The 26,681-nt window shown below is 39.2% G+C and overlaps 2 protein-coding genes across 2 annotated transcripts in view; one reads left to right on the plus strand and one right to left on the minus strand.

Annotated features, from left to right (window-relative positions):
* Positions 1-26,681, minus strand: part of TAFA1 (TAFA chemokine like family member 1) — a gene marked incomplete at both ends in the record, with an annotated part of 484,019 nt that overhangs the window by 430,506 nt on the left and 26,832 nt on the right. The window lies entirely within an intron of this gene.
* LOC308418316 (nuclear pore complex protein Nup50-like) lies at positions 3,207-4,517 on the plus strand (the record flags this gene model as incomplete). The annotated part of the gene is made up of 1 exon (XM_080913707.1): positions 3,207-4,517. The coding sequence occupies one exon, from the start codon at positions 3,207-3,209 to the stop codon at positions 4,515-4,517; it is 1,311 nt and encodes a 436-aa protein (XP_080769833.1).

Here is a 26,681-nt window from a genome sequence, read left to right on the forward strand (position 1 = left end):
TCAGATTCTCATAGGATTAAGCACTAGCTGATTGTGGTGATATCTTAATATCTTATAGGCCAGCTATTTTACTTTCATTGTTTCCAAAGAATATGTTCTCCTGTGTTTTCTAAGGAAGTCAAGGTAAGTTTTACTGTCGGACCTACATATGGGGTCAAACATTTGAAATTAGAGAGATCAAGAAAAGTGAACTATCAAATTCCAAATCAAAATTGTACAAAGGAAAGCAGCCTAAATTTGTTTGAAACTGAGAATATTTTTCTCTTCATTTCATTTGGTCTGATTTTAGTTCTGTTTTGTTTATTTGGGGAATGTAGAGCTTTTCTCTGCTACTGTGTGACAAAATTCTGGGGAAGTTAGGATGAACTATGCACTTCAATTGAAAATCAAAATTGTTTTAAGAAAGGTATTTTTTAAATTAAATTTGTCTGTGTGTGTGTGTGTGTGTGTGTGTGTGTGTGTGTGTGTGTGTGTGCAAACTTACACACTTGTAGAGGGCAAAAGACAACTTATAAGAGTATGTCTCTCCTTCCACCATGTGTATCCCTGGGACTGATGATATTGAACTTGGGTTTATCCAGCAGCAAATGCCTTTCCCTGCTACATCATCTTACTAACCGCAATAAAAGCGTCTTTAGAATTGATCCATGGAGAGACTTCTGTGTATGGGATACGACCCTCACAAGCCTGGGCACTAGAGATCAGATCTCCAGAAATGACTGAAATTTAAGGCAGGCATAGCATAACAGCTATATATAATATCAGCACTTGGAAGACAGAGACATAGGACGTTCCCCATCCCCCACCTCAGAGAAAGCTGACTATCTAGACTACCTAGAATAGATGATTCATCTCTTGAAGAGTTCAGGGAGAGTACCTGTCTCAATAAGTGTGGAAAATAAGTCTGGTAGACACAAAGATGTCAATTTTGAGCCTCCACACAGAAGTACTTCCAGACACATGTAAATACATATGCAAAAATCACAAATACATGGCAGGGGATTAGGAGTTAGAAATAAGCTTAGAAGCTTGAAACTGACCAACTCAAATACAATTGTCCTTACTGGTTGGACATATGTGTATGCTATGCTCAGAATTGCCAGGACTCTTACCTGAGTTAAACTGGAATGGAGCATAGCAGGAGAAGTTTTGTGTTATCTTTCTGGCACCTAATAAACACATTGGAAATGGTGATTGAAATGCTTATGGAATCCCAGAGTGGCACCCAGTATCTCCATGAGAAGGAAATGACAGAATAAAGGGCTACAATACTAGTCCAGGGCAAGGAAGAAAGCCAAGATGTGAGTAATAGCAAAAGAGATTTTGCAAATGAAAGAAAGATCAGATTGGAAACTAGTGGGGGTGAAGGGTGGAAAAATCTAATGTGATGGAAAAAAAACAAAACAAAGCAAAACAAAACAAAACAACAACAAAGCCCAAAACATAGCTACCTCTTTCTGCTTAAGAACTGAGTAAAAGGCCTGGAGGTCTACCCGAAGGTCTGTAACCGAGGTCAAGTTTTAGCATGGTTTGATGAGGACTGCCCCCTAATGTGTCTTCAGACTTGTACCTTTGGATAGGGGAAGGAGTAAGATACGATGAGGGAAAGTTTATTGTTATGGCAGCTCTGACTACATAAAGAACAGTAGACACTGGACTTCCTGACTTCTGTTCTTCAATCCATGAGTAGCTTTCAACTGGCATTTTGAGGTTGGGAAATAAATATTTCCATTCTCCACACAATCTCAGCTGATAAGCTTTATATATTTTCTGTGCTTTGTCCACAGAGGTCTCAAACTTGCCACTAAAGATGATAGGTATCTTTTCAGTGATCCAGCCCCCTTTCCTTCCACCCTTGCCTATCCCTGAGATCCCGTTTGTTTGATGTTTTGTTTTCAGTGAAGGTTCTTGAATAAAAATCTAGTAGCTGAGTTAAATATTTGCTGTGCAAAAGAATAAAAAGCAAATTACACTAATGCAAACCACTTCTACAACTCACCAGGGTAGCAAACTTTGCCTGGAAAATAATGAATGATAAATGGTTGAGGTTTCACGGAAACTCAGTGTCCATTGTAACTGTCCCTGTTGTGTAAACACAGCTGTGGACAACAAGTAATGAATTTAATTAAAACTTTATTTGTAAGCACATACCGGGCCACAAGGCATAGTTTTTATTCCTTGCTATAATCCAGTTGTTTTCACTGCCAAATAAGTTAGAGGAAATCCAGAAAATTCCAGGTGTCTCTGATGGCTATCTTGATACATTTTAAAGTACAGATTTATTTTATAGTGATTTTACTATTTGAAGTGTCCCTGCACTGCTGGAAGCTTCACCAATTACTTGGGTAACTCCACATCACACATATTATGAAGAAATAAAATGTCATACAATAAATGCCAAATGCAGATGCCGCAGCCACCTTGAGAAGAGAGCAATTTCAGTAGGCCTCTCTAAAATGCCCCTCCACTTGCCATGGTTCATTATGAGCAGCTAACTGTAGTCTGAAAATACTCAATGAAAAATTTTAAAAATGTATACCAGCTGAGTTTCAAATAACTTTGTTAAAGTACTTTATTACTGTCGATGGTATCTTAAACCTGATTCAAAAACTATTTTACCGGGTATATACTCACAAAAGTAACCAGAGCTTATATTTAACATACATACTAACGATAAGTGTGCATTCCCAAACACATACATATGTCCACAAAGTTAATTCGGTGATATCTACAGTTGCAGACATTCATTGAGGGCCTGGAACCAATTCCCTTGGTAAAGTAGAACACACACAACATAAACCTTAAAAGTGGACAACAATGTTTAAGGATGGCAAGGCATCCTAAAAGGCAGGTGTGATGCTGTTTTCATTCCTATTAAAAAGAAAAATAGTAGTAGAGTTTACTTGATTTCCTTTTGAATATTCACATTTCTCACGCACGCTGACCAGGGTCCTGAATAAGATCCGTTAAAATTTAAATAGCCCCGAGATTCCAAGCTGGAGCGAGCTGTGCTGTGCCGTTCGTCGCCAAGTGGTATCAAGCCCAGACAGACATCCCTCCGCTCAGTGCAGGACACAGAGGAGGACCATGGACATTTGTTGGAGACGCCAGACTTGCTGACCACCAAATCCCTCCAGGCTCCCAACAGAGACAGCTCCCTGGATCTACGGAGAGCTGTGGGACGCTGAGGGAGAGTCCAAAAATACATGGCCAAAAAAAATGCCAAGAAGGAAGTGACGGGCAGGAACTGGCAAGGAGACGCTGAAGAGGAGGGAACATTTTCACTGGCCAGTGAGGACATCCTGAGGAATAGAACTATAAAGAGAGCCAAGCGGAGACATGCCCGACCCCAGTCTGATGGTAAAGGGACTTCCAGAGGGATTAAAAGCTTGACTATGCCTTCCAGAACAGGAAAATTTAGCGGTGGCCCTGGAGAGAAGCCTCTGGAAGCATTGACAACCAGAAGGAACACAGCCAGGGCTGCAACAGAGCCCAAGGCAGCCTTGGGATCTGTTGCTGCAAATGAACCCCCTTCTTTGGACCAGGAGCAGATCTCAGATCCCCAGACTAATGTCCACAGTCAGCATCCTGTCTCTCCGGACCTTGCCTTTAGTCAAGCCTGCGCAGGGAGTGTCTACCACAGGCAGTTGACTGGCCTGAACTGCTCTGTCCGGGACTGGATAGTGAAGCACGTGAACGCGAATCCGTTCTGTGATCTGACGCCTGTGTTTAAGCAGTATGAGAAATACTTGGCCGCCATTGAAAGGCAGCTTCATAGCAGCTGTGGCTGTCTTTCTGAAAGTGAGCCCAACAGAGGCTTGGTTGAGACACAGCCTCCTTCCCTAGCTGTTGCCACGGAGCTACAGCCAGAGTTGATCACATCTGAAAAGACTGAGTTTATGTGTGAGAAGAAAGCTGAGCCAGCACAGGGAGCAACAGGTACCTCATGTAACCTTGGCAAAAACCTAGGAACCCCAGTTTGGGGTTCCTTAAACTCTGGTTCCATGAACGGAGTTTCTTCATCCACCAGAAGCTCCAACGTAAGCGGGAAAGGGGCAACCCAGAGGAAGCCAGCGTCTGCAAAAGCTCTGGAGATGCCTGCACAAGGCAGCAGAAATGAGTGCAAAGGTAAAAGGGATGAGCCACCCAAAGCGCTCCTCGAGGAAGAGAAGGAGGAGAGTGCTTTCTACTGCAAGAAGTGTAAACTATTTTACAAGAAAGACAACGAGTTTAAAGAAAAAGGTGTTGGCATGCTTTATTTAAAATCCACAGCCGATCAGAAGACGCGGCTCTTAGTGCAGGATACTAAGTTGGACAACATACTCCTGAACATTCTGATCCCACCCGATATGCCATGTACCCGAATGGGGAAAAATAACGTCCTTATTGTCTGTGTACCCAACCCACCGCTTGATAAGAAGAATGCCACCATCAAGGTCGCCATGCTAATTCGGGTAAAAACATGTAAGGATGCTGAAGAACTACACAAAATCTTACTGCAGAAAACCGATGCCTGAGCACACAGAAGCCACCTGGGAACTTACCGAGTTCCTGCTTTTTTGCTCTGCCCTCAAGCGTAATTTTTCATCTCTTTTGCTTATGACAACCTAAGAACTTCTAGTAACAAAAATTTTGTGAGCACAATTAAGACCAACAAAAACTTCAGTGTTCGGCTGAGAGTGAAGAAAGGTTCCTCCCTTTTTAAGAGCCATCTCACATACAAAATACAGTTGAATAAAAAGGTTTTTGAAATTTCTTTTAATACTTCTTTTTTTGTAAATTATAAGAGATTTCTTTGAGAAAGACAATTTTTCTATCTATATGAAAAGTGACATTTTAAGCAATGTATAGCAAGATCCCCTTGGTTTGGTCATCTAGAAGATTTCCCACTATGAGGGCCCACCTTTTCCACACAATATCCTCTCTGTAGTAGCTGTATCTACTAATGCTAAGAATCTCAAAGGCTATTGGGCTAGATCAGGGATAGATACTGTAGGATATCGGATAACAAATGATAGACCATCTAGATTCATAGTGCTCAGCCTTCCTAACCCTCATGTTATGATGACCTCCAACCGTAAATTTATTTTCATTGCTACTTTATAACTGTAATATTGCCACTGTTATTAATTGTAATGTAAATATCTGTGTTTAATGATGGTCTTAGGTGACCCCTGTGAAAGGGTCATTCTAATCCCAAAGTGGTTGCAACCCATAGATTTGAGAACCACTGCCCTAGAGATCCTCTGATTCCATTGGTATAGATGTACTCTGGCCCCTTTCACCAATTCGGTATCACCAAGGAGAAAAGCAAGTGTGGGTGGTGCTGATGACATGAAGGTTTCCTGTCCAGATCAAGGCAAATGGTTTTTGTTCATAAAGCGAATCCTGCCAATGGAGAGTGTCAAGTGTAAGTCTAATTTTCATTCAGACCAACTGTCAAATACCTTCCACATATCTGTGAGGGTCACTTATTACATCTGTATGAGTCATGACTACCCTTTCCAAAGTCAGCCTTTAGCACTAGAGCAAGATCCAAAAGTGAACAGTTATATGGTTCACTGTTGTGTCAGGCACACAGCAGGAGTGGGGGTTAAATGACTGACATACAGATTGACCTGTATGAGTGGAGTTGAGCAAACAAGGTATGAATCCAGGAGACAAAGCTGGCTGTAGAGCAACTTTCAAGCATGCCCAAAGAGCGAGGAACGGGACAAGACCTCCTAAGCAGAACTCCATGTCTTGGTGGTAGCGTGCATCTTCTCGGAGGATGCCCTTTCTTTGATCACTGGAAAGCTTCCTTCCCCATGGGTTACTGAAGGGTGTAAAAGCTTCATAAGGATATAGAAATCTCATAGTAGCCATGGAAACCTGCTGGTGACCAGGCAAAAGCCGGGGTCATTAAGAAAAGACTTTTGGCAGAAGCAACCTATTTAGAGCCACTTTATTTTTTGACAATGCCATAGATTTGTATGGATTTCTGTCACTTTTAGATCCCATTATCCTCTTATCCCCATCCATCTCCTCTAAAGCCTTCCTTCTTCCCCCCATGTACTTTGATGTGCTCTGTGTGTGGTGGGGGACAGCGAGCGTATGTCACTGAGTTTAATTATGGTTGAATGAATGAGCATGGGTGGTGGTCTTGATTTACTAGATGGGGCAGTGTATCAATTTCCCACTGAAGAAAATGACAATCCTTTCAAGTACCCATCAGTCCCCACAGGAGGAGTGGATAATGAAATGGTAATGGATCCAGTCTGGTATAGTTTTGGTACAGATGCACAGAGCTACAGTGCAATCAGGAGCACATTGGCTGTGTCATGCCCAAGAGACCATGTTTCTCATCTTCTGGTTCTCACCTTTCTGCTCCCTTTTCTGACTTTCATGAGACGTTTAGCAAGCAATAAAGACATCCTATAGGGACAATCACCTCATGGTCACTTAATCACCACACTCTTGACCATTTGTGAGTCTCTGCCCTTGGCAAATTAAATCTTTTCTGACCGATGCTGACAGCAGTACTAGAGAGGATAGAAAGAGTGAAGAGCCTGAAAATGTGGGAAAGGACTGTGTACTGCAATCCTCTAAACACTGGCATTGCAACTATAAACTTGGGGGAGCTGAAGTTAACAAAATTGATCCTGTACAATACTGGACTTCTTAAACAATTAGTCACAGATGGGAGAGGAGTTCATGGGGTCCCACTCCTTCCTGATGAGCAATTGGTTATAGATTCTGGTAAAGTGGAATCATTGTCTTGAGTTGTATAACTATTGGTGAGTCCACCAAGCTCCAGTGGAGAGTTGTAAAGCAACTCTCACATCTATTACTCTGGTTAAACTCAGTGTAACACAAAAGAAAACCAGCAAACATGAAGATATGGGAAGAAACTTACAGGGAGGGTTGAGGATTGACATAAGTGTAAGAGAGATAAGGTAGGGATGAGAGTAAGTTAAATGTGTTACATCCTTGTACTAAATTGCCAAAGAGCAAATTCAGAAGGCAGTCTGACACTGTCCATTTAACACATTAGTAGTAGGTTCTCCTCTGGGGCCTATGGCCTCCCTAGCCATCAGCTAGACCCATTTCTTTTTTAATTGGAAATTCTCTAGCAGATTTATCTGTCAGGTTGAAAGATCTCCATATTTAGAAATAAGAGAAAGAGGTCATGGTGAGATTTTGATGGGAAAGAGCTTTTAGTAATTGCTCCAGTGTGGTGAAATTTAAAAGAGAGAACATTTGAATGGGGGTATTCCACTTCAAAGCCACGCTGTCATAATATTGAGAGTTAAATAGTTATGAATAACAGTCTTGAAGAGTTTCCACTCCAGACACCTCTGTAATTTATGGAGAAAAGGCTTCTTTAAATCACAACAAAGGCTACGGTTTTGGAGGCTCTCTTCTGTCAGCTCCAATTGTCCCAGACTGATGGAAAGATATGGAATTCAAGAGGCATCATTTGTATTGTCAAAACAATTCTTCAATGTCTAAATCTGATTTAGGAGAACATAAATTACACATTTTTATCAACTAGATACCTAGTTTTGTTCAATGATAGTGCCATTCAAAGAGAAAGAAAAAAATTACCCTCCATGCCTATGCTTACTTATCTTGACAAAATATTTCCATCCATCCTTTCAAAGCCCTTGAGCCAGGAAATTATGATAATTTATAAGTCATGTGTAATATTATGATAAACACTGTGTCAAATATTAGAGGTTAAGAATGCAGAAGTGACATACCTAATTTATGGGGTTAAGACTAGTACTACTGCCAATTTAAACCATGTAAACTCTGCCACAAAGGTTAGCATCATTGGCTTGTACACGTGGTATACCAGTAGCTGCCTCTTCCATTGTTAGAGTAACCCAAAGCCTCTAGAAGTATGAAATGGTCCTTTTATTTGAACTCTATGGTTTTTATAGTATATTCAACTATTTTAGTAAGTGTTTGTGTCAGATCTGAATTTTAAAAACGATCTAGAAAATTATCCTGTAGTTTTTTTTTCCTTTATAGAATAATTCCAAGAAATTTTAGTAAAGATGAGAGAGAAAGGGGTAGAATAAATACAATCATTTATTCAAATATAAATGTGCCAGATATTATTTCAAGCCATATATATATAAAACACTAGCCTGTCAATTCTCCAGATGACTCTATTGAGTAAGTGTGTGCATCGCGCTTGCTTCATAGGTGAGAGGAAAGATGGTGAAATAGTGAACATTTCATATAAAGCCTCCACAACATAAACCCTTCAGGCTCATGTTCAAAACCAGGCAGGGCTGCACAGAGCACATTTCACACCCCTCTCTACTATCTACTGAGAAGTTAAAGCTCTTTTAGTACATGTTTTCTGGGTGTAGGGAAAGAGTTGTTGGCTCTTGAGGAAAGTCATGTGCAATCTTTGATACTTCATGAATTTTCACTGGAACAGGGTCTCATCCATTAGACACACTGCCTATAATGATTAGGCTATAAGGCCTCACTGAATAAAAGCAGCAAATTAGAGGGCCCATGAATAAACAATTATTCTATTCATTTTGAGTGTGTGTGGTATATGCATGTGTGCACCCACAAATGTGCTGGGGTACTCATCTGTGCATATGCATGTAGAGGCCAGGCCTTTTTAATCACTATCATAGTATTTGAGACACTCTCTGAACTTGAGTTTGACCTGAATTTGAGACTCACCAAACCCAGAGCTTATTTTTTTTTAGCTGTAGCAACTGGCCAGCCACCCCTGTGAATCTACATATCTCTCTTTCCCAGTGTGTCCCATCCTTTATGTGTATGCTATAATTCAAACTCAGATCTTTATGCTTGCACAGTGATAATGTAAATCCCTGAATCAGGTCTAGCTCTGAAATAATTATGAATGTTCACAGAAGTGTAGAAGCTGAAAATCTATTCCCATAAGTGGGTACAGAAAAGGGCAGGGTTTGAATCCAGGTCAGTTGATTAACAAGGTTCTCACTCAAAGGACTCTGCTAATTATGGCACAGATGGGCACTAGCAGAGAGTTAGAGCTTCCTGTGGGCCATTCTGGAAAGTATTTGATGACATAAATACTATAGTCCTCTAATACTCAGTGAGGGACCTTTACATGGCATGACAAGGCTGAAGGGACCTGGTCCAGCATCTTCTCATTTCTTACTACAGAGGCACTTTCTCTTACTGTCCTGGAAATACTTTACCCAAATGTAGGGTACCCTTTACCCAAATGTAGGATATGCAAAGACTATACTCCATTTGCTACCTGGAAAGAGTCAGTAAAGAGTCCCTCAGTCTGACCCTTGACATAGACAAAGCCCAAATTTCAGGCCTAGTCTCAATTCCTAGTTTCTAAAACAAGCTAGTGTGAGAATACATCCTTCATTGGCTCTCTTTACTTTCTGCACCTTTTTCACATATATTTTCTGTAACTGTTTCAAAAAACAATCCTTGAGTTCTTAACTCAAGTTCTGTTTCTGAAGAAAATGGAACTAAGGAATGTCAGGTTTTCTAACAAAAATACCAAGTTCCAGGAAAATTATAGGGGAAGCCCAGAGTCCTCGAGCTGGAATTGATGTTGTCAATATTTGAACTAGGAATTTCTGCCTCCAAAGTCTATTCTTTTAGCTAAACCTTTCCCTTAAACAGCTATGTGCAAGTGTATCCATGTGCGCATGCCCAGCTTTTTCTATGAAACAGGAACCTAGAAGAGCATCATGTCCATCCTTGGATATTTCATGGGGAAGAACTAAACAGACAGAATGCTCTTCCTCTGTTCTTGACTGCTCTCACCTAGAAAAGACAAGACTTCTCTTATGGCAACACTTACTGGATCTGTATCACTACCTGAGAGATGGGCAGAGGGACCATTTCTCCCACAAGTCATCCATAAGAATTGGCATCTATGCCCTCTCCTGGCCTCTGCTCCACTGACAGCCCCAGGCAGAATATTCTCCTGGGCTCCACGTAATCAGTTACCTTTCCCAGAACGTCAAAACAGACATAAAATCTCCACTCAGATTCTATTACTGACACCCAGAATTCATGTGTGTCCAGTAACACAAATCATGCTTCTATTCCTTGTCAGACTGGGGAAGCAGTGAGACCATCACCCTTTTTACTCTAAGGGATTAAAATAAAACATGTGTGTGATTGATACATGGCTGTCATTATTCTTCATCCATGAGCCACCATAAAGAGAGGCATTCAAATCATTTTGCTCGTCTCACACGCACGCTACCTAGTGGATGAACAGGAGCTCATCTCTAAGGGGAAACATCCTCTGTCAATAGACGCCTCTGCCTCGGCCCTGCCCCAGGCACTATAGGCAAAGGTAAGGATTAAAAGAAAAGTAAGAGCACCAATGGTTTTCTAAGGAGAGAGAAGAAAACAGAGGCACAACTGGGACATATATTAGAGAAGTGTGAAATTGGTTCTCCTAGTATTGCAAAGTTCACCCAGCAATACATCAGCTGCTTTCAGCCTACCTTCAAGATCTATGAATTTCATATGGACATGTCTTGTATTTTCTAGTGCAAATTGCTTGCTATAAATGAGAATGTATCTGACAAGGAGAAATTAATTATTCAACTAATAGCATTTGTAACTCATAAGGAAGGAATACAGATCATTCTGGGTTTGTCATATCGGAGATTCCAGGATGCTTGGGTTTTGCCTTGACTTCTATGCAATTACATCTGCCTCTGTCTCTTGATGAAAACATGGCTTCTGTAAGTTAGGCACGATTCCCCAGGGGCACCTAGCCAAATGTACTTATTCACAGAATCCAAAAGGTCAGATAGCAATTGAACCTCCATCTCCTACAGGAGAACAATGAACTCAGAGCCTTGGAGGCTTCTGAAGCCTCTAAATTCTGTCACCTGTGCCAATCACCAACCTTGATAAATATTCCCAGTACATCCTAGTTCCCCATTGAAATACCAAGGTGAGTACATCTCTGTTCCTTTAACCAAATGAATTAACCAACTCATTCCAATGTGACCTTAGAGAGATGTTTTCCATCTGGGCAATTTGCATAGCACCCCAAGGAAAAAATGATCCATAACTTCATTTCAGAGAGGAACTCACCCTTCTTAATTAAATGTAGGTACTGTCACTCCTATAAGTTAGAGAAACTTATTTTCAGTAAGCAATGATCAACGAAAAGCTCTGTGACTAGTCAAAATGAGGAAACCAATTGACTACTGAGTACTCAGTCCTAAGTGAGACGTCTATACTTCTCCATCCAAGAGAACACTGCAGAAGAGGGTGGGATGAGTACGTGAGCTGAAGAATGCAGAGCAGTGCTCTTAAATGCTGTCCTCCAGAGGTGCCATGGCTGTGGCACCCCTCAGCTCACAGCAGCAGTAGCCTCCAGCCCAAGACCTCATGGATGGGGGAGGGGCTCTTAGGAGCAGACCTCTCCCTGAGAGCTAGAGATAGTTAACAGTTGTGGAGAGAGTGGGAGTAACTCAGCATCTGAAAAAGCTGTTGAGATCTGTTTGAGAGCTGGTTATACCAAAAGATGGAAATGTCTCATTCACATCTGGAAGAAAGGACAATGGCTATGACTGTAGATGCTTAATAACAATCACACACACACACACACACACACCAGAACTCACAAACCCTTATGAAATGAGAATAAGAATCATGTAAAGTGAACACTCAACTACCTGAATATTACAATAATAGCTTTATATAGATACTGTAGAGGGGAAACTGAAGAACAAAACCTTTTTTGAATATTTATTGAGTACAGTGCTATATTATAGTTCTTATAATGTGTAGAAGAAATAGTACATATATAACAGTATTTTCTTTTAAAATATCAATATGGAGTACAGTCTCAATAGTCAAGTGTTTGTCTTATTTTCCCAAAGGTATGAGTTTGATTCCAGCACCAGAAATTCTCAATATGCTGTACATATGAGTCTTTACAATAATGTTTATAAAACTTGATATCATCAGTTTAACCCTAGTATACACAAGGTATTGCTGCCTGTACACTGCATAGTCAACACAGGGACTGGAGTTATTATACCTTAATTCTAATCATAGATCTGTCACTTGTTGGCTGTTTAAAAAGCCTCTTAACTTCACCGAACTTTGGCCTATTTATGAATTTAGTTGGTGTATCTTCTACACAGGGTGCTTTATAAATTAAATGGGTTTATCCACATGCCATACTTTTCATGGTGCTTGAGAACAGGAAGCCTTCAATTAATATTTATTGTCACCAAAGAAGTAACATACTTAATATTGATCTTATTATTATCAGTAAGACAATGAGGCCTTAATGGACAATTTTACTGATTTATTTCTAAGGTTCTTGTTTATAGCCAGCTAGTTGCTTTAAACACTTTTTAAAATGTAGCGTTGCAAACTGGGAAACACAGTTATGAGACAGTATTTCAACAATGAATCTTTAAAAGTTGAAATCCAGTGTTTTCCAGAACTACTGGAACAATATTTTAAGGGTCTGATTTAGTTAGCTGTTTTTTGTTTTGTTTTGTTTTTTGTTAGAGAGTGAATTATTTTGTACTAATACAATCAGCCTCTAAAATATAATTTATCCTTCCAGGCAATAGGAACAAAAATCTGCATCTACATAAAAATATTCCATATAGCACAGAAACTAAATGTAGACATAGGTTTGCTTCAAATTCTGGAAGCCAGTGCCAAATTAACTATATTATACTCAATGCCTCAACTGAAAATAGAGTATCCCTAATGGGAGTATGCTTACATAAGCCTTGAGGATAAAAAAATGAATTTCAGTTGATCTAAGAGGAGTGTAAACCTTTTAGAACAAAGATGTCACCAGCAGAAAAATGTAATTAAAATATGCCACGAGGCAAATTCCCAAAACACAGTGATTTTGATAGTATCCTAAATATGCTACTTCATATCACTAACAGTTCTTAGTGACTTGTAATTCCAGCCACCATTCTGATATTCAAGATGTCCTCTCTAGAAGAAAGATCCCCTTTCTTAATTTTTAGCACTTGATTTCAAAATGAAGTGCAGCTTAGAAAATAACATTATGAGAGATAAGACAATGATTAAAGAACATAGTTAGCAGAAGACTGAAAAATATGATTATATCTGTCCAGGGCCCATGGTAAGCATCATCACTGAGCAGACTACGTCTCCTTAGAACTGTCCCACAGTGATTATTTTCTTAAAGGTGAGAACTACGAAGCAAATCTATGATGAAACGCAAGTCTCAAAATCAAGTTCATTAGTAATGTGATTTGAAGTAGAAGAACAGAATCACACAAACTTGCAAAGACAGTACAATGTAGATAATGTTGGAAAACAGCCTGGATTTACCTACCACAAGTATAATTGTTTATAATATTTTTGCAGCCAGGTAAATTAGCAACCTTGGTTCTTCAATCTCTTTTGTCTTACCTTTTGCAAATAACTTGTTCATTCATCTAAGAAAAGAACACAGCATCTATGTCTTGCATGCCACATGCATGTGATTTTGTTTAGACCATGGATTATGCACAGAGGGATGAAGTGCCAGTCCTGAGCCTCAGTTCTTAAGATGACTCATTTTTGCTTTTGGTCTTCTCCCTTGTAAATGGCAAGAGTTTTCTTCTTATGTCTCTTGTTCATCAACCTGAACCAGACGTGAGGAATAGTTATGGCTGGCTGGACCCACAACTCAAAGCAGAACCAATGAGATTCTGCTTTCATAAGTAATGCCTTCTTATAAAAGTGAGCTAGCTGGGGTCAGCAGAACTGTCTTTATCAATCTGTAGAGGATTGACATAAATAGTATAAAAATGTTCTTTTCCTTGAAATTGTGTGTGTGTGTGTGTGTGTGTGTGTGTGTGTGTGTGTGTGTGTGTGTAAAATTACATAGCAGTTCCTGATTAAAATACTCATCATCACTGAAAGCAATAATTATTCCCTGTGTCTATGCACCAAGTCCAATCACAGAAATTTGCTACAACAGTATTTTTTTCCAGTTTTAGAAAAGAAGTATAAAAGGATAGAAAATCATTTTTTACAGTTTTTCTAATATCTATTAACAAATAGCTGCTAGTTTATGATTTGAAATTTTGAAATTTGTTCCACTTTAAAATTTCATGTTTTCTTCCTCCTTCTACTGATAAACAGTACCTCAATGTAAGCAAGCAAGACTTTTCTACAGAGTATGACTATTTTTTGAAAGGTCAAGGCTGGAATGAAGTTTGCAGGAGGAAAATAATAAGCAATAAAATCAGAAAAGTGACCAGAGGCTGGATCACTAAGACCCACTATTACTGTGAAGAGCTTTTATTTTACTATGAACAAAAGCTGAGCCTGTTGACATATGTTGATAATCCTTGGACTTGGGAGGCTAAAGCTGGAGAAAGGAGAATTCAACACTAACCTTGTTACCATAAGAGATTACAAAGAAGCAAACACAAACACATTTACACAATGAAAGCAAAGGAATTCGGACGTTCTTAATTCAGTGGATATTTTATAAGCACTTTGAAAGATATGATGATTTCAGTGGTCAGCTATAAAAAGAATAAAAAGTCCTGACCATCAGTAAATGTCCAAGCTAACTAAAAACTAAATACAAAAATAAAGGTTCTACAAATGGGGAGAAGAACATGCTACTTTGAAAGTATAAATTAGGGGTGGAGCTGAATGAATGAAGTAAGAGGTAAAGTGATAGTAAGGACTCAAATCTCAGTCTACAGAAATAACTCAGTGGTTAGAACACTTGGTGCTCTTGTGAAGATCCTGGTTCTAATTCTCAGCACTCACATGGTGGCTCGCAACTCCAGTTCTAAAGGATCCAATGCCCCTCTTGTCTCTGCTGGCACTGCAAGCATGTGATATACAGTTATGCACTTGGGTGAAACCACCCATTCATATAAGATAAAAATAAATAAATCTTTCCTCTAAAGAAGAAAGAAAAAAAAGGAAAGGAACTGATACTTAAGGCCATGCTGTAATAGAATGGTGCCAAAGTCATCTTCTTTGTGGCTTTCAAGGGAAGAATCGTAAAATTAGGGCTCATCAATATTTTTGCCTTTCTATCTTAAGGAAAAACATTACTTGAAATGATGGGGATGGAAATTCTAGGTAAGAAAAGGTGTGGATCTCTGAAGGAGTTCTGTATACGTCCTTTGGCAACAGCCTGTTTCCAAATCAATGGCATTATCAACAGCATAGAAAGATTGGCATCAGCACACAGCATCTAAGACATGTGATGTCTTCTAGGGAGAAAATCCAGAATCAAGAACAACTTGAATCCTGCCATGTGTCTCGGTTCGTTTCAGAATTCATGGGGGAAAAGAAGGCAAATCTTTAGTCTTACACATAGATACCAGAGAAAAAAGCACTCATCTTGTGAATAATGAACCCATTCCTTTTTTTTAAAAGGCTATACTTAGTTTCTTTTCTAAAATAGTAAAAGTTTATGATGTGTCTGGTCTTTTAGTCATCTTTATTAAAAGCACAAATCTAAATAAATATTTTCATATTTTACCAAAATAAAAAAGTCTTTGATAGTAAATTTTTCTCTTACTTATTTGAAAAGAACTTTTTAAGGCAGTTAGTCTTAGTATATTCAGCTAATTCTTTTTTTTTTTTTTTTGATTGTTTGTTTATTCAGAAAGTGTTTTACTAGATTTTTCAGACTTGTCTCTAACTCATTATGTATCCTAGGCTGGCCTCAAATGTTTGGTGATCCTTGGCTTCTCAGTGATAAGGATTAAAGGCATGTGTTCTCATACTCCACCTTAATTGGTTCTTTAAAATAATGTCCCTCATGTCCCAATAGAAGACACTTGAAAAATAAAGTTTCCACCAGAAAGTTTCCACCAGAAGTTTCTCATTTCTGCATAGACATTGGTGTTCCGCACTTATTGAAAAGGCAAAAAAATAAATAGTAAGAATTGTTTACAAAAATTTGAGACAGGAGGTTCTTGACATAAGCATTACAGTGCTGTGACTGGATTGACAGTGAGAGGGCAGAGAAGTCAGCATCTGAGTGACAACAGGGTGACCTCTATGCAGTACACAAAAGCATTATGCCTACAGAAACTTAAGTGACCTGGGAAGATATTTTAACTTTTTAATAAAACTTTATTAGTCCCTTGGGAATCTTGTACCATGTATTTTGTACATATTCATGTGTGTCAGCTCTTCTCCTTTCTGCTCTCTCAGCTCACCCATCCCTCCCCACTCAACTTTTAAATTACTGTATTTTTCTTCTTTTCTCATTGAGTAAAGTTGGTTTTTGCCCAGATAGTCTTGGTATTGGAAATAAAGCTAAGAAATTACTTAGAAGACAGTTTTCGCAGCTTTCTCTCTCACACCCAGTGTCACTTACTGGATTTCAAACAAATAACAGCAGTTGCACAGCCATCATAGAAGTAAAAGACGGTGTCTGCTAACTTTTCCAGTGAAACAACACACTTGTCTCATGCTAACACATAACACCAGAACACCAAAATACCATTGGCAATTTATATGAAAATCAATTAGGTTTAGGAACTAGAACCAGCCTTATTGGAAGCTGTAATTCTCACTTGTAATAGAAGCTATTGAAATTGATAACCTGCTAGGAGACATGGCCTCCAATTCACAAAGATCTGCCTGCCTCTGTCTCCTGAGTGCTTGGATTAAAGTCACACCTCACCATTGCGTTGACTTCTATATTTAAATACTGGAACTCTTCTCAATATGGCAACATGCCTTCATCATCCCAGGTCACGTTACTCATAAATATTTCCATGCCATTCTATAAACTAATTTAATGAGTTCACTAATTTTTATATTTGTAATAAGCCTAATGTATCAATAATGAGATACTAGTGTAATTTTCAAAATAACGTTTTATTATTCCAGAGTTGTGTAATCCATAAATCAGCAGAGAACAAGAACAGTGAAATCTTCATTTATGACAAGCATGTCATTAAATTTTTCTTCAAAATAAAACATATTTTATTGTTTTACTCAAATAACGTTTATCTTATGAAATTAGTAGGAGACATTAATGTATACTGTAAATGAGTACAATAGTGGTTCTGGATGATTAGCACTTAGTCACCTCTCTAGTAGAATTCTTCTTTCAAAGCTGCTCCGTGGAGGGAACCATTTATTTGTCTTATACTTAAAGGTTACAGTACATCATTTGGCAGAAGTCAAGGCAAGACCTCAAGCAGGGATTTGAAGCAGAAACCATAGAGAAATATTGCTTTCTTGCTCACTCACAGGGTCATAATTAGTTAGCTTTCCTATACAATTTAAGAACATCTGCCTAGGGATAGTACTGCTCACAATGGGCTGGGCCCTCTTGCATTAATTAACAATTAAGAAAATCCCCAATGCCAATTTGATCTAGACAATTTCTCAATTGAGATTTTCCTCTCAGATGGCTCTAGGATATGTCATTTAGATTACAGATCAATTAAAGCTAACTAGGATAGTATCTTACCCTTGGACTCTCTCCCTGCATTTTTCTGCTTTTTTTTCTGGGGTCCATGAGGTAAGTTTTGCTAACCCACTATAATACTGGACATAAAAATGAGTCCATAGAAACAGGGCGAAACAACCACAAGTAGAAATCTCAATCCATAATAAACACCTCTTTAAGATCCTTTATTTTGTCACTATAATGGAACATTATACCACTGTGCAAAAGAAGGCACAATCTTTGTAGGACGTTTCTAGTTCTCTAACATATTATGTTAAAAGTCTCTGTCTCAACATAATGGGCATATGGAGTGGCCTGATGACTTTGTATGTCATCTATCTATCCTAAGGCAAGTTAGAAATGTCCAGTTAATACTCATGAGAATAGCTCACAGCCAGTAACAAGCTAAAGTAATTGGCTTGTTTATTCCTTAAATGAGACACCTATGAGGTATGTTCTGCACAGCCCTCGGAAGGCCTTAGACCCTATTGTCCATGTTAGTAGTCTGCTTATTGATGCAAAATACAATGGCTGCCCTCTATTTTCTGTCTCACATTCACAGATCCTCACTAGCATCTCCTAGGATAGCCACTCTCCTATCAATAAACTATCCAAAATCTTGTTTCAGAAAAGCCTACATCTGGGGCAACCCATCTGTTCTCTGAAACATTGTTTAGAATAGCAGCAAAGTGTTTATCTATCATGGATATTTGTCAGATGAAATTCTTTGGAATCATTAAGTAGGAAGAGGTTACAAAATAATAAAGACAGACTCCTATTAGTTATAATATATACTACACATACACATACACACTAGCATGGTCTTTCTCTAGTGTATTTTATTCCACATGAAAACCTAAAAAATGAATCTCCCCATGGAAGTACTTAAACCTAAATTTTAGTCAACAGAAGGTAAAGAAAAAGAAGCATGTGGTATGCAGAAAATAAAATAAACTGTGCCCCTCACCAACCCTTCTCAAAAATTTAAAACAGAATTGTTCATGTCTAAGGGAAATACAGAGAAAAAGAGTGAAGCAGAGACTAAAGAAAAGACCATCCAGAGACTGTACCACCTAGGGACCCATCCTATATGCAGCCACCTAACCCAGACACTATTATGAATGCCAAGAAGTGTTTGCAAGAGGAGCCTGACATGGATGTTTCTGGAGAGGCTATAGCCTTACTGAATTTGATGAGGATGCTTGCAGCCAACCATGAGCACAAGGACCTCAGTGGAGGAGTTACAGGAAGGCCTGAAGGAATTAAAGGGGTTTACAACTCCATAGGAAGAACAACAATTTCAACAAACCAGACACCCCAGAGCTCCCAGGGACTAAAGCATCAACCAAGGTAGTCATGCCTCCAACTGCATATGACCTTTTCTGGCATCAAAGAGAGGGAAGGCCCTTGATCCAGTGAAGGCTTGATGGCCCAGTATAGGGGAATGCTAGGGAGGTGTGGCCAGAGCTCTGGGGGGGGGGGAGCCTCCTGGAGGCAGAGGGTTGCATGAGCGGTTCTGGGAGAGGAAACCAGGAAGAGGGAGGATATGTGAAATGTAAGTTAACAAAATAATCAATAAAAAAACCTGTGCTCTTAAATAAAATAAAGTGTATCAATCAGTTCATGTGCTGACTGACAAATGGCAGAGACTAAACATGGAGCAAGGATAAGGACAACACAATCCCTGGTGACATCAAGCTGGAAATATAACTGGGGAAGCAAAATCTTGAAACAGAATCTGTACAGTGCAAGTAATACATGAGTTTAAATTTAGGGAGTTGTCATCTAACTTTAAAAAATAATAGTCCGAATAAAAGATACAATGCATCTCATTTCATAAAAATGCAGGGGTATTGTATTAAAGACATTGTAAAGAACATGGAGGTTAAATAAGGAAATGTTAGGAAATAATGATGACCGGAGAGCAAGGTTTATTCAAAACCAGCATACTCAAAGGTCTACAGGGTACTATGCAGGTTGTCTATTGATGTAAAATATTTAACTTATAAGCACCTATAGTGTGTGCCTGTGAATATTTGTCCTACACATATGCATCCCATATATGCCTGGTACTTATAGAAGCCAGAGAGGGCAGAGAGTTGAGGGCCACCATGTGGGTTCTAGGAAATGAGCCCAGGTCCTCTGAAAAAAGTCTGTTCCAACACAGATTCTATTCAGCAACAATGCAACCATAAAAGCCTCATTCATTCACACAAGTGATCCATGCCAAGTTCTCATTGAAGTCTGTGTTCTGTGCAGTGTGCTGCAAGTTCTATAGGAGGAGATACTGGAAATGAAACAACTTTGTATAAAATCATTGTCCTTGTGAACATTATCCTGTCTGGTTTGCCAAAGTTAGACTCTTCCAATAAATTGACTAATAATTCCTTTGCTACAAATCCTTGGTGTTCACGACCTTTGGTCATTTGCCTGTTTGTCCAGTTGCCTTCGTCTGTATTATTTACTCAAAAAGATGCATTAAAAATAAAGCAGGATGGAGAGGTTTTGGTCTGGGTGAGCTATTGTTTTAGTGCATGGCAGTGATGGTTCTGAGAAGATATAACAAAGTAATTTACAAGTCAGAACAAGAGTGTGTATGCTAAAGTACTGCAGACAAATCCAGCATTGGTCTGCCATCTCCTAGTGCCCATCTGTGGCCTGTAAATAGTATAATCCACTGAGAATCATGTGTTATCTGAGTTTAAATAACATCAGGTTTTTATGCAAAGCTGAGCAAAGGTGCTTCATGGTTCCTCCCTTGCCTTCTTTTTCTTCTCTCTCACAGAAAGGGACAATGGCCACACAATTTCCTTTGGATTGAATTTCCACATACACACAAATGGCAGAAGGTGAGAATAATTTCTCTTGCTCTGGGGTCCTGTCTGGCCATAAGATGCTTAAAAAGGATTTGCTTACATTGAGCCTCCTGAGCAGTAAAATGCTTCTTTCCAAGTTTTCTCTCCTCCTTGCCTCTGGAGCAGGGCTTCTAAAATGCAAATCTTCCGGTGTCTCATCTCTGCCAAAAACCATTTAAAAGAGCCCTTTCCACACACCAGAGGAAAGGATTAAAATATTTACAGGCTGAATATTTCCCCACTAAAATGGAAAATTGTTTTACTGAGTCCCATGGATGAACTGTATTCCTTCCAAAATGGATTACTCCCTTTATTGAGTAGAAGATTGTCACTGGGAAAAAATGAAACTGCAGTTTAGACATAAAATGTTAATACCTGGACATTTTTTTGAAAAGAAAAATAAAAAAGAAACAGCTTCCAAATCTTTCACCTTGAAACTGGGTCCTGTGGGCTGGGGTACAGTCATGGGAGATGCTCAGCTTGAGGTTCATCAGCACAGATCTTAAAATAGTAGCATCCATTGTTTCCACAGCTACATGTAAGGGCCTACAAATGTAGTCCTCGCCACCACTGTGCCATCTCTGGGATGTACCCTTCTGTGTACCCCACCCTCCAGAATGTGGCTGTCTCCAGTTTCTCCAGCCACACTGCTGCCTGTGTGCTCATTCCTGCCCTGTGTCCTTCTCCTGCCCATCTTTGTCTGGATAAACATTTTGCTCACTCTGGAAGACAATACAGTTGCTACCTTGTCTCTCAGTTTATCCTTGACCTACCCAAAGAACTGGCTCACCACCTCCTCATGAGTCTTGTCATTGCTCTGGTCACCACACTGCATGTAAGCAGCAAGTCTATCTGCTGCAAGAGGACACGGAGTTCAGAGAATCTCACTGGCTTTCCTTTGCTGGCTTCTGACTCGGGAATTAGCGCTTGGCAGGTGTCAGATGTGTTCAAAAGGCAAATGATGACACCAACATAAGTATTATACACAGAAGGGGGCAGGGAGAGAAGGAGGGAGGCAGGGAGGGAGGGAGGGAGAGAGGGAGGGAGGGAGGGAAGGAGGGAGGGAGAAAGGAAAGTGTGAGCTAAATCCTCACAATTCTGTTGATCTTGAATGGCCAGAGACTAGATTCTAGTGATTTTATTATAATTTTCCTGAGCTCACAGAAATAACTTTCACAAAGAGGGGGAATTGTCCTTAAAGTCAATATTTGTTTGGGGATCAACAGTGTAATTGTTATGCTGTAAAGTTTACAGGAGAGAAAATGGCCAGAATGGAACAGGGCACAATACAGAAACACATTGTGGTACCGGTGCAACCAGCCTGACCTTGCAGGGACTTACCTAGCCTGTATCTAATCATCACCTGCAGCTAAACATGACACGTTTTAAAAAAAAATCAATGGGCTCAGATGTGGTTTTTTCCAAGTAAAATTGTAAAAAGGTTAAAATAATAAGTGTCAAGCTTGCTGACATTAAGCAAGATGTGAAATCAATAATAAACTTACAAATAATATCATGAAATAAGTTTTATGTTATACTCACTATTTTCCAGTTTACTTACAATAGCATTCTTTTTTTTTTTATTTTGGCAGAATCATTTTTTGATAAATGCTGCCTCAGCACCAGCCTCTGGGGTATCACTATGAGTATTTTGTCACTCTCATTGTGACTGTTCAGAATACTTCATATATGGAACCCCGAAGAAGATAGCCTTGAGTCTGGCTTCTTTCACTTAACCTAATGTCATATAAACAAATGTTTTCCTATTTTGTAGCACTGTGTTGCTGTTTCATTGTGCAAGTGCACCATAGCTCACTGGCCTACTCCCCCATGAAAGTACATTTGTAGCATCCTCAGTTCTTAATAAACTTGAATAAAATCTCAATTAAATAATTTTGCATGGTGTTCCAGGAACATCAGTTACAGTTTTTTCAAGACAACACAAAGAAGGAACACCAGTGAACCATGTTGAGTTTGATAAGAAACTGCTACAGTTTCGGTTTCTGTGGCAGGAGGGATTTCCTCCTTTGCTGTTGTTTTACATACTTTTAACAATTGGCATTATCTGTCAGTTTTTTTTTTTTTCTGTTAGATCACTGAGAAGATTTGGTACTAAAGAATGAGATTTTAAATATATAAGAATTATAGTGTGACCTGGAGCACAAGAGTTGCCAAGTTCAAGAGAGAACTTGTCTCAAAGTTACAAGAGAGGGGTTTGTGGATACATATATTCCAATGGCCACAGAATGCCTGACTAGCGTGTGTGAAGCTCTAGATGTCATCCTTAAGCGCTGAAAACCTCATCCATAACATCATAAAATACCTTAGTAAAACATACTAGTTTCAAAACAAGTAGAGACAAAGTTTTTGTTGTTAAAGATATTAAATACATTATAATTATAGAGAAAACACAGAAACTGCAGAGGCTTGGGCTAAAGAGGACAGAATGGATGGTTAGGAATAAACAGAAGGTCTGTGCAAAGAGAGAAAGGGCCTCAGAAGTGCACTGGATGAGTAAAGCCACAGGTAGGACTAGGTTATAAACTCGAGGAAAAAGAGGTCTAGGTATAGTCCATAAATGAGAGGGAACCTTGACTTTCCAAATTCATACAGTGGAGATGAGCAGTCAATAGGCAATGGTTCTCAACCTTTTTAATGCTGCAGTGCTTTATAGTTTCTCAGACTGGGATCCCCAACCATAAACTATAAGTTCTCTACTGTTATGAACCATTACGGAAATATCTAAGCTTTCCCGTGGTCTTAGGCACCCCCTGTAAAAGGGTTGCTTACCCCGCAAAGGGGTCACAATCCACATGTTAAGAACTGTTGGGATAGGAAACATTGGTGTCTGCTGTATCAACAGCCTTTTCTGTAAATGTCTGACAGGTGCCTGGAAGGGAAAGTCTTCAGAGAACAGAAGAGCCTTTGGGAGCAAGTCCCAAGACATCTTTAACCTAGGTGCTGCGACAAGGCAGAATATACAAGCAAATAGAAGACAACCTGTTTTACACTGCATTTTTATTTCCTCAACTGTGATAACATCAGACATCTCCAAGTTCACATGTTTACCTGAACATTCCACATTTACTTCAGTCCACAAATGTAATAGACTTCTCTCTTGCCCATCATTTTAGATAGACAGAAAAATGAGACTCCTGGGCTCAGTGTCCTGGCATAGAAACTGTTAATACTTGTCAAGTGAGAACATGGGAAACTATTAGCAACTTCTTTGTCTTCAATTTTAAAAAGTGGCATGAGCTAAAATCAGAAAACCGGAAAGCATCATTTTGTGATGAATTTTTTTAATCCTTCCATGTATATTGGAGAGGTGTGCACGTGTGTGTGTGTGTGTGTGTGTGTGTGTGTGTGTGTGTGTGTGCTATAGTGCACACAGAAATAAAAAGACAACATCATTTGTTGGTACTCCTCTTTCTCCTCATTTGTGTAGGACCTCTCTTTTTCTGCCATTTCTCATGCATATGCCAGGTTAGCTGGTCTGTGAGCTTCTAGAAATTCTCCTGTCTCCAACTCCCAATTTACTGTAAACACGCTGAGACTACAGACATGTGCTATTATATCCAGTTTTCAAATCTGAGGGTCAGAGAACAGTTACACTTGCATGAAAAACACCTTACCCACTAAGCCATCTCTCCAACCCAAGAACATCTTAGAGGCCTACTACAATAAGCTAGACCAGAATACAGTCCATTTATACTAACACGGGATGAAAAATAAGACAGTTTGAATACCAACTTGACTTGCTTACTTGCAAGGCTGCTAACTAATATTTTCAGAAAAGGTGAACTGTATGCTGTCTCTTAGATTAAAGGGATCAATAGAGCTGAGTCTTACAGGTTTCCATAACAAGTGAATGTATACCAGGAAAGACAAATAAACATGGATAAGCAAGAATATCCATATGTGGATCATCATGGATATCGTATGGGGTGCACATCTGCTGTTGCTACTTTCAAATTTATTATTACAATTAAGATGAGCTCTATCATCTGTCCAGGAAAGGAAGCATTCTAAAGGAGCCAAATTTAACTTCTTAACTCTGATGCATCCTTTTCTTTACTTGATAATGTTTTGTTTATTTAGCTCAGTCAAAATAAACACTACTGTGTCACACGTCAAAGGTGAGTTGTCATATCACAAAAAAATACATGTGCTGCTGCACGTGAAAATATTGCCATTCTTGTCCTTAGTATGATAAAGTTCTCTTTTATTCCACAGGTCTATCATTACCTCTCTTCTTCCAAACAAACCGATCCAAAGAGAACAATGAACTCTTAGCTGAACAATGATTTATGAAACTCAACGTGGTGTCTATCTATGCATAGGGACATTAAAAACTGTATTTTCAACATTTATCAGCTGACAAGGATGTCTGTAATAAACATTTGAAATAGCAGATATAGTCTAATTCCACTTGCTATGGAGAATAAATATTTCCTGCTTGGGAAAATACTTTATATGCTATTTTTTCTTCTTATCAATTCCTTAAGAAGAAAGCATCCAACATAGATTTGATTCAGCAATTCATAAGCTAATATTTGTCATATCATATTCATTTATCTGCATATAAAAATGTTGTGTTATCAGAGGTAGCATGGGATTTGTATACAGATTTTTAAAAAATAGCAATGGCTAACATAAAATTACAGAGTAAATGTCAATATCAGAAGTTAAACATGTGTATTATACAGAGTTAAAAAAAAAACAAAAAACAATATAACACAGAAAAGTAGAACTCTCATGATGCAGTATTTGGAGGACACAGAGTCCTGTGTGAGGTGGAATGAGTGAGCCTGAGGTGGAATGTTCCAAATATGTCAGGTGTGGAAAGTCAGTGTTCAGTCTCCAGCTGTGAGGACAGAAAAAGGTGAAGATGGGAACAGCTGACCAGACTGTCAAAATGGAAAGAGAGTCTGAAAGCTCCCCCACAGGACAAATGGGAGCCCACACTGTCACCAAAAGAACTAACAACTAGGTCAATGGGAAAATACAGAAAATTACTAGAGGCGTGATTTATTTTCATCAAAAATTGTAGGCAATTTGACCACTTATTCATTTTTGTGAAAGTGTTTCACAAACTAAGCATTACATTCCTAAACAACTGGTAAGTATATATATATTTTCTATTGACCATATAAAAAGCAAAGGTTTTATTTTTCCTCTCACTCAATCTTGGTAGAAACATAAGGATGTTGCTATATGGTGGGAAGGGAAAGGAATGATAAGGAGAGAAAGGGAAAAGGAAGGCAAAGGCAAAGGAGTCATGGATTGAAGGGCTAACTAGAAAGAATGGGGGAGTAAAAGAAAACGGAAGGACAGTACAAATAACAATTAATTAATGTGCAAAGTTAACCCTTTGTAGCCTCAGGTCCTGCACCTGTCAACCAATCAAGCATGAGAAGAAGAAAAAGAGGAGGAGGAAGAGGAGGAGGAGGAGGAGGAAAATGAGGGGGGAGGGGAAGGAGGAAAAGAAAATGGAGGAGGAGGAGAAAAAGGAGGAGAAGGAAGAGAAGGGGGAAGAAGAAGAAGAGGAGGAGAAGGAGAAAGAGGAAGAGGAAGAGAAAGAAGAAGAAATGGAAAAATATAAATTCTAAAATAGAGTCTAAGAGCTATTTATGTACACAAGTACTACATGTTTATACTGGCTATCAGATTTTCAGAAATAGCTTAAAGTACATAGGAAGATTGTGAACAAATGCTGCCCCATTCCATATAAGGGTACCTGTAGGTATCCTGAAAATTATTCTTCCTGAGCTATCAAAGGAGGATGGTAAGAACAATCTCACAAGGTACTGATTGCATAGGTACTGAAGAAAATGTTATCTTACTGAGCAGGTTGGTATTAACTGGGCAGCTCGAGAAGAGTGGTTTTCTGTATTAAACAAATGACTTGGGTCCTCCTTATCGATATAGACAGGGAATCTGAGAACTAGAGAGAGAAAATGGAACTGGAGACTGGACAGAGGGTGGGTAGGAAAGGAGGGATGTGTGTTCGAGGAACATAAGTAGGCATAGGAATGCTGGAAGCACCCAGACTCGGTAAAGGAAAATACTAGCATATTCCTGTGCTGTTTTCTACCTGCCACTTCCTGTGTGCACCTCTGCAAGACTGCCAGCCAAGGCCAGATGTAACTTGACACTTTTGTGATCCTGTTTTTACCACAGATGGGCTTTGGGTTGGGATTTATATGAGCCTGGGAACAAAAGTAAAGGGGAAAAGGAATAAATAATTCTAAAGAAGACTTAGCTAATTCTCTGCAGGTGGTCGCATTAGCACCTGTCCCTTGAGCCTTAGTGCACTCAATTACCTAGAGGGCATCTTTGTCTACCCCTTGGCTTACTGTACAAAAAAAAGTATGGTGAGAGTTTCAACTGATGATCTC

Source organism: Micromys minutus, assembly GCF_963924665.1.
Source record: "Micromys minutus genome assembly, chromosome: 3".
In the NCBI taxonomy this organism is placed as follows: domain Eukaryota; kingdom Metazoa; phylum Chordata; class Mammalia; order Rodentia; family Muridae; genus Micromys; species Micromys minutus.